Source organism: Phascolarctos cinereus, unplaced genomic scaffold (assembly GCF_003287225.1).
Source record: "Phascolarctos cinereus isolate Bilbo 61053 unplaced genomic scaffold, phaCin_HiC Scaffold_1;HRSCAF=81, whole genome shotgun sequence".
Taxonomy (NCBI): domain Eukaryota; kingdom Metazoa; phylum Chordata; class Mammalia; order Diprotodontia; family Phascolarctidae; genus Phascolarctos; species Phascolarctos cinereus.
Window position 1 is genome coordinate 69,298,057 of NW_027555514.1, and position 14,559 is coordinate 69,312,615.

Genomic DNA, 14,559 nt, shown 5'->3' on the forward strand with positions numbered 1-14,559 from the left:
CTCTAAGTTACATGGTAGAATATGTACCTGTGATATACGAAGCTGACATGCTGCTAATTCTTTTTCATTTTCTTCCATTTTTTTGTTGCTCTCAGCTTGGGTGCTTTCTAACTGTTTGCAGCGTTTTACCATTGTTTTCACTTCTGACTTCATTTTACTAATGTACAGTCTTGCAACGGTGAATTCTTCATCTATCATGCCAGTTCCTTCAGGCTGCTGAGAAGAAAAATCAAACTCATGTAAACATTGGAAGTACAAAATATTTTTGTGGAAGATTAGAATCCAAAATAGTCAACGAAGTTAATATTTGCAAAATTTGCAAAATTTATGTGACATTTACTTAAATTCTGTTCATATCTGGGCTCAGCTTATTCCTCTGAACTTCAAAGAATCCCAACCTGGGGTGTGACTGCTAAGTTTTTTGTTTTGTTTGGAGAAGGCAAGAGATTGGAGACAGTATTGCTATGAAATATATTAGAAATTGTTGGATAATCCATACACACACACACACACACATACTGTTTCCATTCTGTCATTATGAATTTTCTCAAAGGAGAGTATTACCAGAATGTAGAGGTCTATGAAATCTGACATTAAAAAGGGGTTCTCATACTTGAAAAGGAAGGAAATTACTTGCCTAAACTATAACCTGCTTGAATTTTCCTTCCCCTAGTTTCCACTACTTAAAATACAATATTATACAATATGTGAATATAGACTAAGAAAAAGACCTGACAGGCCTAAAAAAACACAATTCTGCCTCTTAAATTTTTTTCATGAGTAAAATTTTCAATAACCATAGTAATTTCAGCTGTAATAACATACCTAGACTATTAATGAATTAACACTAAGAGGAAGTTTAGGTTGCTATGAGAACACCACTAAGAATATTAAGAAAGAACTGTGTCTAAGCCATATCACTTCATTCTTCTTGTGTAAGAAGAGTACAGGGCAAAGCACAGAGAGGCTCAGTAATTGTCTACTAAAAGAGCATTATGTTATATTAGATTTTCTCAACTGAAGTTAATTTTTGTGTTCCAAGCACCAGACTCCAGGGTTAAGGATGGGAAATTGTGCTGGACAGTGTTTTAGCTTGCCAAAATCAGATTTCCTTGTCACATTAATAAACTTTTGATCACTTCTAAGATTATAAGACGGTTTTTAGATCCTATTACTTTTGGTAAAATGTGGCGTAACTCCAACAGCTGACATCAACTCATGTAGGCAAGGTTGTGGTGTTTACTTTGAAGCACACACCCTCTTAAATGTATGTAACTCAGTATGAAGACTTACTTTAATGCTTCTCAGGATCTAGAGAAGGGGTTCTTAACCTAAGATCTACAGAACCCTGAGGGGTCTTTGGACAGATTTTAGAGTGTCTGTGAACTTGATGGGAAAAAAAAATCATCTTTATTTCAAAATAGTTGGTTGGTTTTTTGCATATTATTTTATTTTATGCATTTAAAATATGTTTCCAAGAAAAGGTCCATAGCTTTTTCCAGACTAAAAGGGGTCCGTGACACAACCCTGGTCTAGAGAGGTATGTTGACAAAAATTAAGATCCTTGATTTGGGTGATGATTTTGAGGAAATACTAACTTTTCTATGCTTTTTTGGGTACTTTTTATTCACAGATAGTTACTTAATGTTCCTTCATTCAGCCAATATTTATTAAGCACCACCACTATCTGTACAGAAATCACAGGGCCTATTCTAGGAGAGTTTACGATCTAGTAGAAACTAATAAACAAGCCAGCTATCTGGGGATCAGATAAGCCATTCTTTCTTAAGATCCTTTCCAACTCTAAAATGTATGACTTCATGTCACAACTAAAAATGAGCTCTACAGAGAATTTTTATTTTCTCACAGATGAAAACATAAGGCTCTCAATGTGAAGACCATGGGTTTGAGTCCAATGGTGGGCATTTCTGTTGGGAAAGCAATGTAGAAAGAGTATTGGAACTGGGACAGAAGGACCTAGTTCAAATTTTGACTTTGATACTAACTGCATGAGCCTAGGAGCCAGCCTGGTGAAAGAATAGTGGCAGCTGGGTCTGAGAACTTGGGCATAAATATCAATCCTGCCACTTATAATTGTGTGGCCTTTGGAAAGTCATTCAACCCCCTTGGGACTCAGACTCTTCATTGAGAAAATAAAGGCATTGGGTGAGTTGACTGCCACTGCCACATCCTTCTCTAAGCCATGAGCCAATGTGGGTCTGATTTTTTATCTGTAAAATGAGGAGGTTATGACAGATGTTAAAGTTTCTTCTAGTTCTAAACCCTATGATCAAAATAACTGCCCAACCATTAAACAGGAACTGTGAAAATACACCCCAAACTGGATCAGAGTGGGGCCAATGGAGAGGGTAGCCTGAGAGTCACTGGGATCTAGGCTCAAACCCCATCTGACATTCATTAGCGGCCCCCCCCATCCCCGGGCTCCTCAGGCAACTCTCCACTTAGTACTTATCTGCCTTGTGACAGATTCTGGCCTTCTGCTTTGGTGGACAGATAGCCCACTCTAGAAACTCTGCTGTGATAACATTAAAGATCCCTTGCATATTCACTTATCTGGAAGGCTTTTCAAGGCTACATACTATCACAGTGAAAAAAAAAAAGTAGATCAGTGTCAAGTGACCTGGATTCTAGTTTCATGTGTGAAATGTGTGTGACTATTGGTGAGTCAGTGGGACCACTACCCATAATTTTTCAAGTTATCTTTTCAACATATATACTTTAACTTAAAACAAGAAATCTGCTAAAAATGAAAATGTGATTCTCAAATTTAGGAATCTTATCCAACAATGAGCACTTTCTAAATCATGCGGTCTTCAACTTTTTTTTATTCTCCAGTAAGATTCCTACACCCTCTGAAATCCCACCTCTACCATAAAAAGGCCAAAATTTTCAGGTTATTGAAAAGGGAAGAGTAATGATAGCCAAGTAAATACTGATCAGCAATCTCTTTTCCTTTGAATCTGCCTGGTAGTTAAATCTTATCAGTCTCCTCTGACTGGAGAGGCCTAGGCCATGGGCTCCAGGGCCCTCTATTTAAGAAGGTGACTCAGTACCATTTTTCTCCATATTTCTCACCAGCTACAACGCTCTGAGACTTCTTTGGAGCTCTCCAATGGGTACCTCCTCATTAGGCACCTTCTTCCTTCCTCCCCTTCTCAGCTTCCTTATGTGTATTGTCTTCCCCCAATAGATTGTATGCCTCTTGAGGGTAAGGTCTAGTTTGTTTTTATTTGTATTTGTATGCCCAGCAATGAACACAGTGCACAGTAATTTGGCTTCCAGCTTCAAGATAACTGTGTCAGAACTTTCTGAGCAATCAAAATTTGAGAAACAAGTTAACAGAGATAAGGTAAAAGCTTATTTTCATTCCTACTTCTGGTAGTCTTAATAATATACTGTTTGCAGCCCTTAACTGATAAATGGTCAAAGGATAAAGGATGTAACAGATAATCCTAAAAAGAAAAATTCAATCTATCTATAGCCATATGAAAAAATGCTGCAGATCACGAATAATTAGAGAAATGCAAATTAAAAGAACTCTGAGGTTCCACTTCATATCCATTAGATTAGCAGATCTGACCAAAAGAAAAAACAACAAATGCTGGAGGGACTGCTGAAACACAGGGACATTAACTGACGGAGGTATGAACTAGTCCATCCATTATGGAATGGCTTGCTAACTATGTCCCAAGTTACTAAACTGTAAAAATACCCTTTGACCCAGTGACACTGCTACTAGTTCTATACCCCAGGAGCATCAAAGAAAAAGGAAATAGTCCTAGATATTTTTTAGTATCTCATTTTGTAGTGGCAAAAAAGTGGAAACTAAGGGATGTCCATCAATTAGGGAATGGCTGAACTAATTATGGCATATGAATGTAATGGAATACTATAGGGGTATAAGAAACAAAGAGGTAGTTTCACAGAAACCTGGGAAGACCTGTAGGAAATGATACAGAGCCAAGTAAGCAGAACCAGGAAAACAACTTATAGTATAACATCAATATTGTAAAAAAATTCTGAAAGACTTAACTCTGATCAATGATCAACCATGATTCCTGAGGACTAATGATGAAAATTGTTGCCCACCTCATGAAAAGGAGGTGATGGATGAATACTGGAAATGACCCATGTGAGAGTCTGTTTGCTTTACTATATGTATGTTATAAGGGTTTTGTTATTACTATATTTCTTTTTCCAATGTGAGGGTGAGGTGAGATGGAGAAAAAATAAATGCTAGCTTAATTCAATAAAAATTTTAAAAATAATGAAATGGAGTATTGCACAACAATTGTGTAAAATTTTTCCCATGAAGTTTCCCAATGGGAATGGAGTGTATAAACTGAGCTTATTTTGGAATTTAAGTTGGATGACCACTCGTTGGGAATGCAGTAGAAATGCTTCAGTCCAGAAATGCTCTCTATAAAAAATGACTCTGGTCCTGAGTTAAAATTGAGAGAGGTCTTCTAATGATAAGCTGGATTTTAACTAAGAGGCAAAGTCTAAACCCATCACTTACTGCAGCATCCAAATTCTTCTTGCCCCGAGTTTACGTTATTTGCTGTGAGATGGACTCATTTTCAGCCTTTGCGGCCCCTTCCCCCACTTAATATGCCACTAAAATTTTACACGAGTTTTAGTAGTGACAACATATGCAATGTCAGTGAACATTAGAAGTCTGAAGAAATATATCAGCAGTCTCGGGTGTTATAAGCTCATCCTTTATTTTAACTAACAGTCTATGGCCTGATTTACTTCAGACTTAATCTAAAATGGGGCAGCTACAGGGTGCAACATATTGACAGAGCACTGGGTGTAGAATCAGGAAGACTTCCTGAGTTGAAATCTGATCTTAGACACTTAATAGCTGGGTGATCTTAGGCAAGTCACTTAACCCTGTTGCCTCAGTCTCCTCATCTGCAAAATGAGCTGAAGAAGGAAATGGCAAACCACTCCAGTACCCTTGCCCCAACCCCCCCCCAAAATAGGGTCACGAAGAGTCAGACACAACTGAAATGACTCAACAACAATCTAAAATATTTTCAGTCAGGATTCTTAGGCCTGTGAAAAGTCTGCAAATCTTTTTTGAGTGTAGAAATGAATTCTCACACATACACGCATGCACATATACACACACGTGCATGATGACCCAAAGTCGTAAGCTTAAAAATGCACCAAGACTTTTGGGATACCATATAAAACAGGCTATAGGCAACTATAGTTATGATTGGACCATCATATTTACCTTGACATCATTATTTCCCACAGCAATTCCAATTTCTGCAAGGTCTTTCAATAAAGAGGCCATCATCTCCGTTGCTCGTTTTTTCTGGTGATTTGTCATTTCCTTGAGTTTCTGAAGCTCAGCATCTATACTTGCTAGAGTTGCCTTTAAAAAAAAATTCAAATATTTGTTAAAATAATTTAATAACCTAATAATTCAAGTCAGAGGAAGCATGGTATAGGTAGGAAAAACTGGCCTTGGGATCAAGAAGGCTTGGGTTCAAATCCTGCCCAGGATAGACCCTGGCTGTGTGATGCTGGGAATATTACCTACGCCTTCATTACCTGAGGCAACTCTCCTTAAGACTATAAACTGTAAAGCAGTTGCCCGTCTGTACTGGTAGAGAGAGTTCCATAGATCTCCACCCCCCAAAAGACTGCCTGTTTTGTACAAATGTAACAGTTTAAAAATGTTAAGTAGCTACCCTACAAAATGAAATATACTAACAGCAGGCATTTATATTATTCTTTCCACTTATAACACTCTACATCAATTCCACCTTTCTAGGAAATCATAATGAAAATGGTAAACAACAGATCAATAAATATTTGTTGGGTATGTTGTAAAAAATACTTAAAATATGCACATGGAGTATTTTATAAGCAAACTGTGTACTGGTTAAATGCTAATGGGGAATCAGTATTATTTGGTTATGAAAAGTTATAATACTAATGACTAGTGCAAATAATTTGCTGAAGTTCCAAGTAAAATGAAATTCCCTTCCTTACTGTACTGATTAATTTCTCGGCTGGTAATATAGCCTGTTTGCTAGTTTACCATCATCTGCCACCCTGAAAAATGGGATCGAAGTTTTAAAAAAGTTCTCTTCCCATCAGAAAATTAAAGAATAATAATTTTAACAGTAACCACACATGGACATAGTGGGGGAACATAATGGTAACCTTAATGCATCTTTTTGTTGTTGTTGTTAATAACGGAAGAATAAAAGACAAAGAGGTTTTGGCGTAGAGCAAGAACTGATGATTGAGAGTTTAGGACCATGAGCATCAATGTACAATTATACCCAGCCTTATCTGGAAGAAAGAAATTTAAATAATTGTCAAGTGAGAACTATTAAAGACAGAAATTTATCAAATGATAAAAAATGAAAAACAAAAACATATTGTGATTTTCTTACCGATTTCTGATTCAATTCATCGCTAAGTAGCTCATACTCCTTGGCTTTGTCTTCAACTTCCTGAGACTTCTGATCATAGTTGACTGCAAGTTCCTCCAGAGCCTGCAGCACTTCTTTCACTTCTTCCTTGGAGGCATCATTTTCTGCCTGCAGGCGATTCAGTTCAGCCTGCATATTATCTTGGTCCCTTCTGGTAGATGCTAGAAGCTGCAAAGGGCATATGTGGCCATTTTCATCAAAGTATTAACACAAGAAAAGGCTAGATGCACACTGCTTTAATTCTAATCTCCTACATATAACTTTCTTGAGCACAAGCAGAAAGTACAGAGATGGGGATCCAGGTAACTTATTAACTGTATCACCCTCCACTGATCTTTGACATCTCATTCCTGTTTATTAAACACCTGACTTTGTCCAGAATTACATAGGAATCAGGGATAAAAATTAATGGAGGCAACAACTCTATCTTTAGGAATTCATCTTGGCTTAGATACGACAATGTATTTTTAGTGAGATTTAGGGGAGAAGGCAAGAGAAAGATCTGTAAAGGACTAAACAATGTGGTTTGAATTAATGTAGTTCTAATTTTAAGTTCATGACAAAGTGAAACTTTATAGGGAGGTAAGCAGGTGTAACTTGCCTCTTCTTGATCCAACATTTGTGTCTTCAATTTCTCTACCAACTGGCTCTGCTGATTAATTTCTTCATCCTGTAATTAAAAAAAAATCAGTTATTAACAGGTTTCAAAAATTAGCTGTAATCTTGATTAGTTGGTAAATAGTTCATAAGATAATTAAGCACACATGTAAGATGGAAATAGAAAAATAACTTTCTGAAATTTCAAATTAAAAACTGCAAGTAAATACCAATTTTTTACATGTTGAAAATAAATGTTTTTGCCATACATAAAAGTGAGACAAAAATGAATTTAAATTCAAGATGGTTTAATTTTTTTCTCAAGAAAAATATTCAAATGCTACTATTTTTTAAAAATAGCCATGCTACAATAAATGTATAATTTATTATACTACAAACAAGGAAACACAAATTTATTCTTTACCAAAGTCTTTTTAAAAAACATTTTCGATAACCATAATTACTTCTATTAATATAGCAATTTAAAACACTTTGTATATATTAACTCATTTAATCCTGACAATAATCCTGTGAGATAGGTATAATAAGGATTGTTATCCTCATTTTACAGACGAGGAAACTGAGGCTATAGGAGAGGTTAAGTGACTTGCCCATGGTCATACAACTAGTAAGTGCCAGAAGCAGGATTTGAATGTATGTTTTATAAAGTCCAAGCTGTAAGTGAAAAATAGTGAATACAAAAAAGTGTTAGGTTTTATACAATTTATTGAAGTGTCACGGTAAAATTATATTATGGAAATATTTCAAATTGAGGCCACACATAATAAACATAACTATATAACTATTTTCACATTTTTTATTTTTCTCTTCACTATTCCTACCAAAACTGTTTTTACTCTAGAGTACCTTTAAAAACTATTTTTAACATTATTGACACTCCATGCTATCTTTGTACTTTCTTGATAAAATCTCGATTCCACTCTACTCCCAATCACACTCTTCTTCTTGAGATTTTCTCTATTTTCTAGGGTTCCTGTATTCCCCCAGTCCTGCTGGCTGCTACATCTTAGCTCTGCTATACCCCAGATAGTTATTCTTTCCCCTTGGAAGATTTTTTTCCTTTAAAAAAATAGCACCTGAATTCTCAGATTTCAGATCAAGAATTGATCTCCTAAGTGTGCCTCAAGTCTCCCTAATCATGGGATGAATTGTGGCATAAGTTCATTACAACAACGAGGGACCTAATCAGTAGGGTCTAAAAACTGTAAAAGGTCTTATGCCGGAGGTAGTTAGAGACAGTGACAGTGTATGCTAACTCTGGGCTCAGACACAGTGGGACCAGGGACCATAGAGGGTGTATAACCTCTATCAACCATCCAATCAATAAGTCAATTAACAAACAATCAATCAATATTTATGAAGTACCTACTACATGCCAGGCACTGTGCTGGGAAGACAAAAGATAGTCCTTGCCCTCAAGGTGCTTACAACATAATGGAGGAGACAAGAGGAAAACAAATAATGCAAGCGACATACAGGATAAATAGGAAATAATTAACAGCGGGAAGGCACTAGAATTCAGAGGGGTTAGGGAAGGTTTCCAGCAAAAGAAGAGAGTTTAGTTGGGAATAAAAGGAAGCTAGGGAGGTCAGTAGTTGGAGTGAAGGAGGTAGAGCATTTCAAGTATAGGGGAAAGTCAGAAAAAAATGCCCAAAGCTGAGAGATAAAGTGCCCTTATTCACTGAACAGTCAGGAAGCTAGTGTCAATGGATTGAAGACTACGTCATGGGGTAAGGCAGAAGAAGACTGAAAAGATAAGAGGGTTTTTTAGGAGGAGCATTTTGTAAATTCTGATTCTGGAGATAACATGAGTTTAACGGTGCGGGGGGGGGGGGGGGGGGGGGGGAGTAAGGGGTAGGAGCCGTGTTACACTGGGAAAAATCACTTTAGTGGCTGAATGGAGGATGGATTGCAGTAGGCAGAGATTTGAGGCAGGCAGATGCACTAGCAGGCTATTGGTACAGCACAGGGTGAAGTGATGAGGACCTACACCAGAGTGATGTCAGGGTCAGAGGAGGGAAAGGGTGTATTCCAAAGATATTACAAAGATGAAATTGGCAGGCTCTGGCAACAGCTTGGACATGGTGGGGTGATACATAGTGAGGAATCTGGGATGACTTCTAGGTTTTGAGCCTGGGGAACTGAGAGGATGGCACTGTCCTCTACAGTAATGGTGGAAGTAGCAGTGGGGGAGAGTTAAGGGGGAAAGATAATGAGTTTGGTTTTGGACATATCGAGTTGAAGATGTCTACTGGACATCCAGTTTGAGATATCTGAAAGGCAGTTGGAGATGAGAGACTCTGCAGAGGTCAGCAGAGAGATGAGGGCAGGAAAGGTAGATTTAAGAATTATCAGCATAAAGATGGCAATTAAATCCATGGGAGCTGATGAGATTACCAAGGGAAGTAGTACAGAGGGAGAAAAGAAGAGCCCAGGAAAGAACCCTGAGGGCCACCTACAATTAGAAGGCGACAGAGACAGGAGCAGACAGATAGGTAGGAAGGGAACCAATGTATCTTGAAAACCTAGAGAGAATCACGGAAGAGAGAGTGATCAACAGTGTCGAAGGCTTCAGAGAGGTCAAAGAGAATGAGGGTGAGAAAAGGCCATTGGATCTGGCAACTAAGATCATTAGAAACTTTGGAGAACAGTTTCTGTAGAATAAGGTCAGCAGTTCGACTGTAAGGGGTTAAGAGGAGAGTGAGAGGAGAGAAAGTGGAGACACCGAGTATAGACAGTCTTTTGAAGAGTTTTACTACAAAGGGCAGAAGAGATACAAAATGATAGTACGGAAAGATCAAGTGAAGGTTTTTTCAGGATGGGAGAGACATAGGAATGTTTGTTGGCAGTAGGAAGTGAGCCTGTAGACAGGGAGAGATTGAAAGTGACAAGAGTGGGGATGACAAAAGGGGCAATCTGCTAGAGAAGAAAGGATGGAATGGGATTGCTTGAACAAAAAGAGGGATTAGCCACTTCTAGTGGCTGTTTACTAGAATTCAGATCAAGTGGAAGGTATGAAGAGCATGAGGTTACTGAGTGAAGGAGAACCTGAAGCGGCAATGTGAGCAAGCAGTACTCCAATTCCCCTGCCTTGACCAGTGAGCTGAAGAAAATGAGTAAAGGTGCAGCCTGTACTGGAAAGGGAGGCCAAGCTTCAGTAATAGCTAGTAGATTGCAAGAGTGAGAGAGAGAAAAATTTAAGATGAAGCGAAGTCTGTAATCTATGGAGCAGGCATTCCAGAGGGAACTGTGAAAGGGCTGGGTGGAGTTTGGTTCAAACTTTTGGATGGGAAGGATGGGAATGAGGAATCAGGCGATACAGAATGGGGTTTGGCTCATGTAAGAGTTCAGAATCCCTGGAATGTCATTCTACTTAGTATGCAGACAAATTCTCAGCTTCTTGTTCCCCCTGTCTCTATGATTCAGTTTAAATGAAAATTACCCTCCCCCCTTTCTATTCTGTGCCCTCATTCCCACCCACCACTTCAACCTTACTCTTTAAAACTATACCCTTCTGTACTATGCTCTCTGGAATCCCTGCCCTACTGCTAACAAACTCCCCTTTATTGCAACAGGTTCAACTTTTTCTATCTTGTAAAACAAAAAATATCTGTCTTCTCCCATAAGGCACAGGCCACTCTCTTCAATATTCAGTGTTTTTCTTTTAAGCTCCTTTAAAAGCACTGAGCCAGGAGTAGACTTACTTCTTGCTCTTCATTCTCAGTTCCAGACTCTTCACTGTCATCACTCAGTAAGCTCTCCCTTGGAGGCTCACCCCATCAATTTTATCAGCCAGGCCAAATCCTTGTCTTAATCATTTCCTCACCTTCGCCTTTCTATTTTCTCAAGGAGTTCAGTATTTGGCTCACTGTTTTTCTCTGGACCTCAGCCTTGGCTCTCAGAGATTTCAATACACATGCTGATATTCCCTCAATATGCTGGTCTCTCAGTTCACCAACGTCCTAAATTCTCACAACCTTTAACTTCACCCTACATCAGCCATACACTTCACCCTACATCAGCCATACACAGGCAAAGGCATAAGCTGGATTTGATTACAACCCATAAATACCTTTTTCCATGCCTAGAATTCTAAAAATTTTCTCTCCAACCACAACTTTGTCCTCTTCCTCATTTCTCCTAAAGCTCATGGGTTTTTTTGGCTAGGCAATGGGGTTAAGTGACTTGCCCAGGGTCACACAGCGAGTAAGTGTCAAATGTCTCAGGCTGGATTTGAACTCAGGGTCAGTGCTCTATGCACTGCAACACCTAGCTGCCCCTAAAGCTACTCTTTTCATCATGACTCTCAATTCCTCCACCTCTTCCTATTCCCAGAGTCTACTCCTCTTCCTTTAGTTTTACTTCTTTCTCTTTACAGCCTTCATCCAAGGGCTCATCAGTGTGACCACAAACTATCAGCTACTCTTAAATTTCCTTTCCCCTCCTCTCACTGTCAGTCATACTGTCTCAAAATTTAACCCTCCATTATCTCTACCATTCAGCTTTCCCCCCTTTATTCACATGCTACTAAAAAAAGTCACACAATGGCACAGACTGTCCACTATAAGACTGTCTGGTAATCTTCACTGGGTCATCACTTTTGGAAAGTAATTCTTTTATTCTTCTCTGACTCTCGACTATATTCTTCCCAATAGCTACCTCCATAATCTCTCACCTCACAACAAAACCATCTCATCATTCCCTCTTCCTATCTTCTCTTACCCTGCCCTCCCCCTTTCCTTCTGTACCCTCAACCCTGAATCAGGCCTCTTTCTCTCTAGACTCTTTACCCTTAATGTGTGCTCTTCATCCCCCTCCCTCTTTGATCATCCTCTTCCAGAGGCTTACTGCTTGATCATTCCTTTTCAAGGTTTCCTTAACCTGACTCCTTCTTTGTTGCTGAATAATATGCCTTTCCCCCATCTTTACAAACCTTCATTTGACTCTGCTATCTCCTCAAACTATTATATTCCAGCTCAGCCAAACTCCTAGAGAGGATTATCTACAGTTATTGCCTTGTCTCCCACCTGCTTTCTGATCTCCTGAAATTTACCTTCTGTTCCTACTAACAACTAAAACTACTCTCTCCAAGGATACCTTGCACCTGCCAGCCCCACCGTCCTTTTCCCAATCTTAACTCTATTTGATTTCTCTGCAGCTCTTAATTCTGTTGACCAGCTCTGTCCTCTCAAAGCTTACTTTACACTGGTGGTTTGGTTTTTTTTTGGTTCTCTTCCTCCCTGTCTGACAGTTTCTTCTCAGTCTCCTTTACTCTGTCATCTTCTTGCTCCTGTTCATGAGGCATGCACGATCCCAAAGGCTCTATACTGGGCCCTTGTCTCTCTCTACAGTCTTTACTCCTTAATCTCCTTAGTTTCCATAGACAGTTCCCAAATTACATATACTGTTGAGAAAGGATAATTTCATTTAGAATCAGAGGACATGAGTCAAATTCTGGCACTGCCACCTACTACTCTTATAGGCTGAGGCACTCACTTGGCCTTTCTGGGTATCAGTTTCCTCACCTATAAAAAAGGAGGAGAGCAACCTGAATGATCTTTGGGATCCCTTCCAAATCTAAATTTACTCTACACAACTATTTCAGAATTCAAGTCCCACTTTCATAACTGCTTTCTGAACCTGGTTACCTTATAAGCATCTCATTTTGCTTTTTTTTTTTGGTGAGGCAATCAGGGTTAAGTGACTTGCCCAGGGACACACAGCTAGTTAAGTGTCAAGTGTCTGAGGCCAGATTTGAACTCAGGTACTCCTGACTCCAAGGCTGGAGCTCTATCCAAGGCACCATCTTGCTGCCCCTAGGCATCTCATTTTGGAATGACCAGAGCGGAATTCATTGTAATTCTCCCACACCCATACCTCCTCCAAACTTCCCTATTTCTGGCTATCACCATTCTTCCAATCAGCCAGGTTCACAATCTTGGCTCCATCTTCAACCTTTCCTGACCTCATACCCAGTCAGCTGTCATGTCTTGTTGATTACACTTCAATAACATCTCTTGTATTCATCACTTGTCATCCACCCACACAGCCTCTACCCTGATGCAGAATTTTATGGTCTGGACTGTTCTGAGTCTCCTAAATAGTGTCCCTGCCTCTTACGTTCCTTCCACACAGCTCTCAAACCGATATTTCCCCAAACATATCTGACTATATTCATGACCTTACTAAGGCATCTTCAGCTGTTCCTTATTGCCTCTAAGATAAAATACGATTCAAATGCTCAATATGGCACACTTAAAGCCCTCTTTACCATTACTACTTTTCCTCACTATAGCTATAGTTCATGTTACTCCCCTTTTGCCTTCTTCATTCTAGTCAAATAGGTCTGCTAGCCATTCCCCACACATGACTTTTCATCCCTTTCTTATATGCCTTTGCACAGGTGGAATCACACGTCTGGAATGCACTGCCAGGTTATCTTCTACCTCTTGGAATTCCTAGTTCCTTTACAGTGCAGCTGAGTCCACTTTTCACATAAGGCCTTTCTTGATTCCCTCCAGCATTAACTTTCTCTCCCTCCTGAAATGCTGCAGATATTTTGTACTTACTTATCCGTGTAGATATTGTCAGCCCCCTACCCCACTCCCATTGCAATGTAAGCACCTCAAGGGGAGAGACTCATGTTTGTATTTGTATCTTCAGCACCTATGCATAATTCCTAGCACGTAACAGGAATTTTATAAATGTTTCCTGATCTTAGTGAAATTATCTGACAGGATGGTTTCAGAACCAGATATAATAAATTTGAACAATGGTATATGCAAAATCATACATATGCCAAAGATACAAATACAAATAAAAGCAAAGAAATTCAGCTGAAATGAGATACCAAAAAGATGTATTTAGAATAAAGTCATAAGGACCATTATATTATTAGTTGAAAATACATTCATATCCAAATGAAAACAATTTATCAAGAAGCAAATACTATGCACAAATTGAAATACAATCTTGAATAAGAACAATTCCTACCTTATCATCAAGTTGTTTGTACAATTTAGCAATTTCTTCTTCACACTTTCTTCTTTCAGCATCAGTGAAGTTTCCTGTAACTCCAATTGTGGCTGCTGGCTTATCATTGATGATAGTAATATCTTTATCTACTGCAAAGGCTTCTAAGTTGGCTTTCTCTTTGTCAAACCGTTCATCAACTGGTACAGTCTCCCCTTAAATAAGACATAGGAATGATTATCTAATAAAATCAAACATGTTCAAAACTGAACTCAATCTTCTCCTATCAACTTCCTTGTCTGTCTAGTCATATTTGACTTGTTCTTTTCCTTCATATCTAGTCAAGCTTACCAAACCCAGGTGATTTTCCTTTGAAAAGTCTCTTCTTGGGGCAGCTAGGTGGCACAGTGGATAGAACACCGGCCCTGGATTCAGGAGGACCTGAGTTCAAATCTGGCCTCAGGTACATAAAACTTACTAGCTGTGT

At 38.9% G+C, this 14,559-nt stretch overlaps 1 protein-coding gene across 2 annotated transcripts in view; it reads right to left on the reverse strand.

The window, feature by feature from the left end:
* KIF5B (kinesin family member 5B) overlaps window positions 1-14,559 on the reverse strand; it is a 70,221-nt gene that overhangs the window by 21,384 nt on the left and 34,278 nt on the right. The window contains exons 12-16 of one of the 2 annotated variants that reach the window (XM_020990469.2): window positions 14,094-14,287; window positions 7,084-7,152; window positions 6,444-6,650; window positions 5,267-5,410; window positions 28-213 (exon numbers count right to left, since the gene is read on the reverse strand). In XM_020990469.2, the coding sequence (XP_020846128.1) occupies window positions 28-213; window positions 5,267-5,410; window positions 6,444-6,650; window positions 7,084-7,152; window positions 14,094-14,287 (800 nt within the window). Of the gene's footprint in view, window positions 1-27; window positions 217-5,266; window positions 5,411-6,443; window positions 6,651-7,083; window positions 7,153-14,093; window positions 14,288-14,559 lie in introns of both variants that reach the window. The other variant, XM_020990467.2, reaches the window with a different exon arrangement.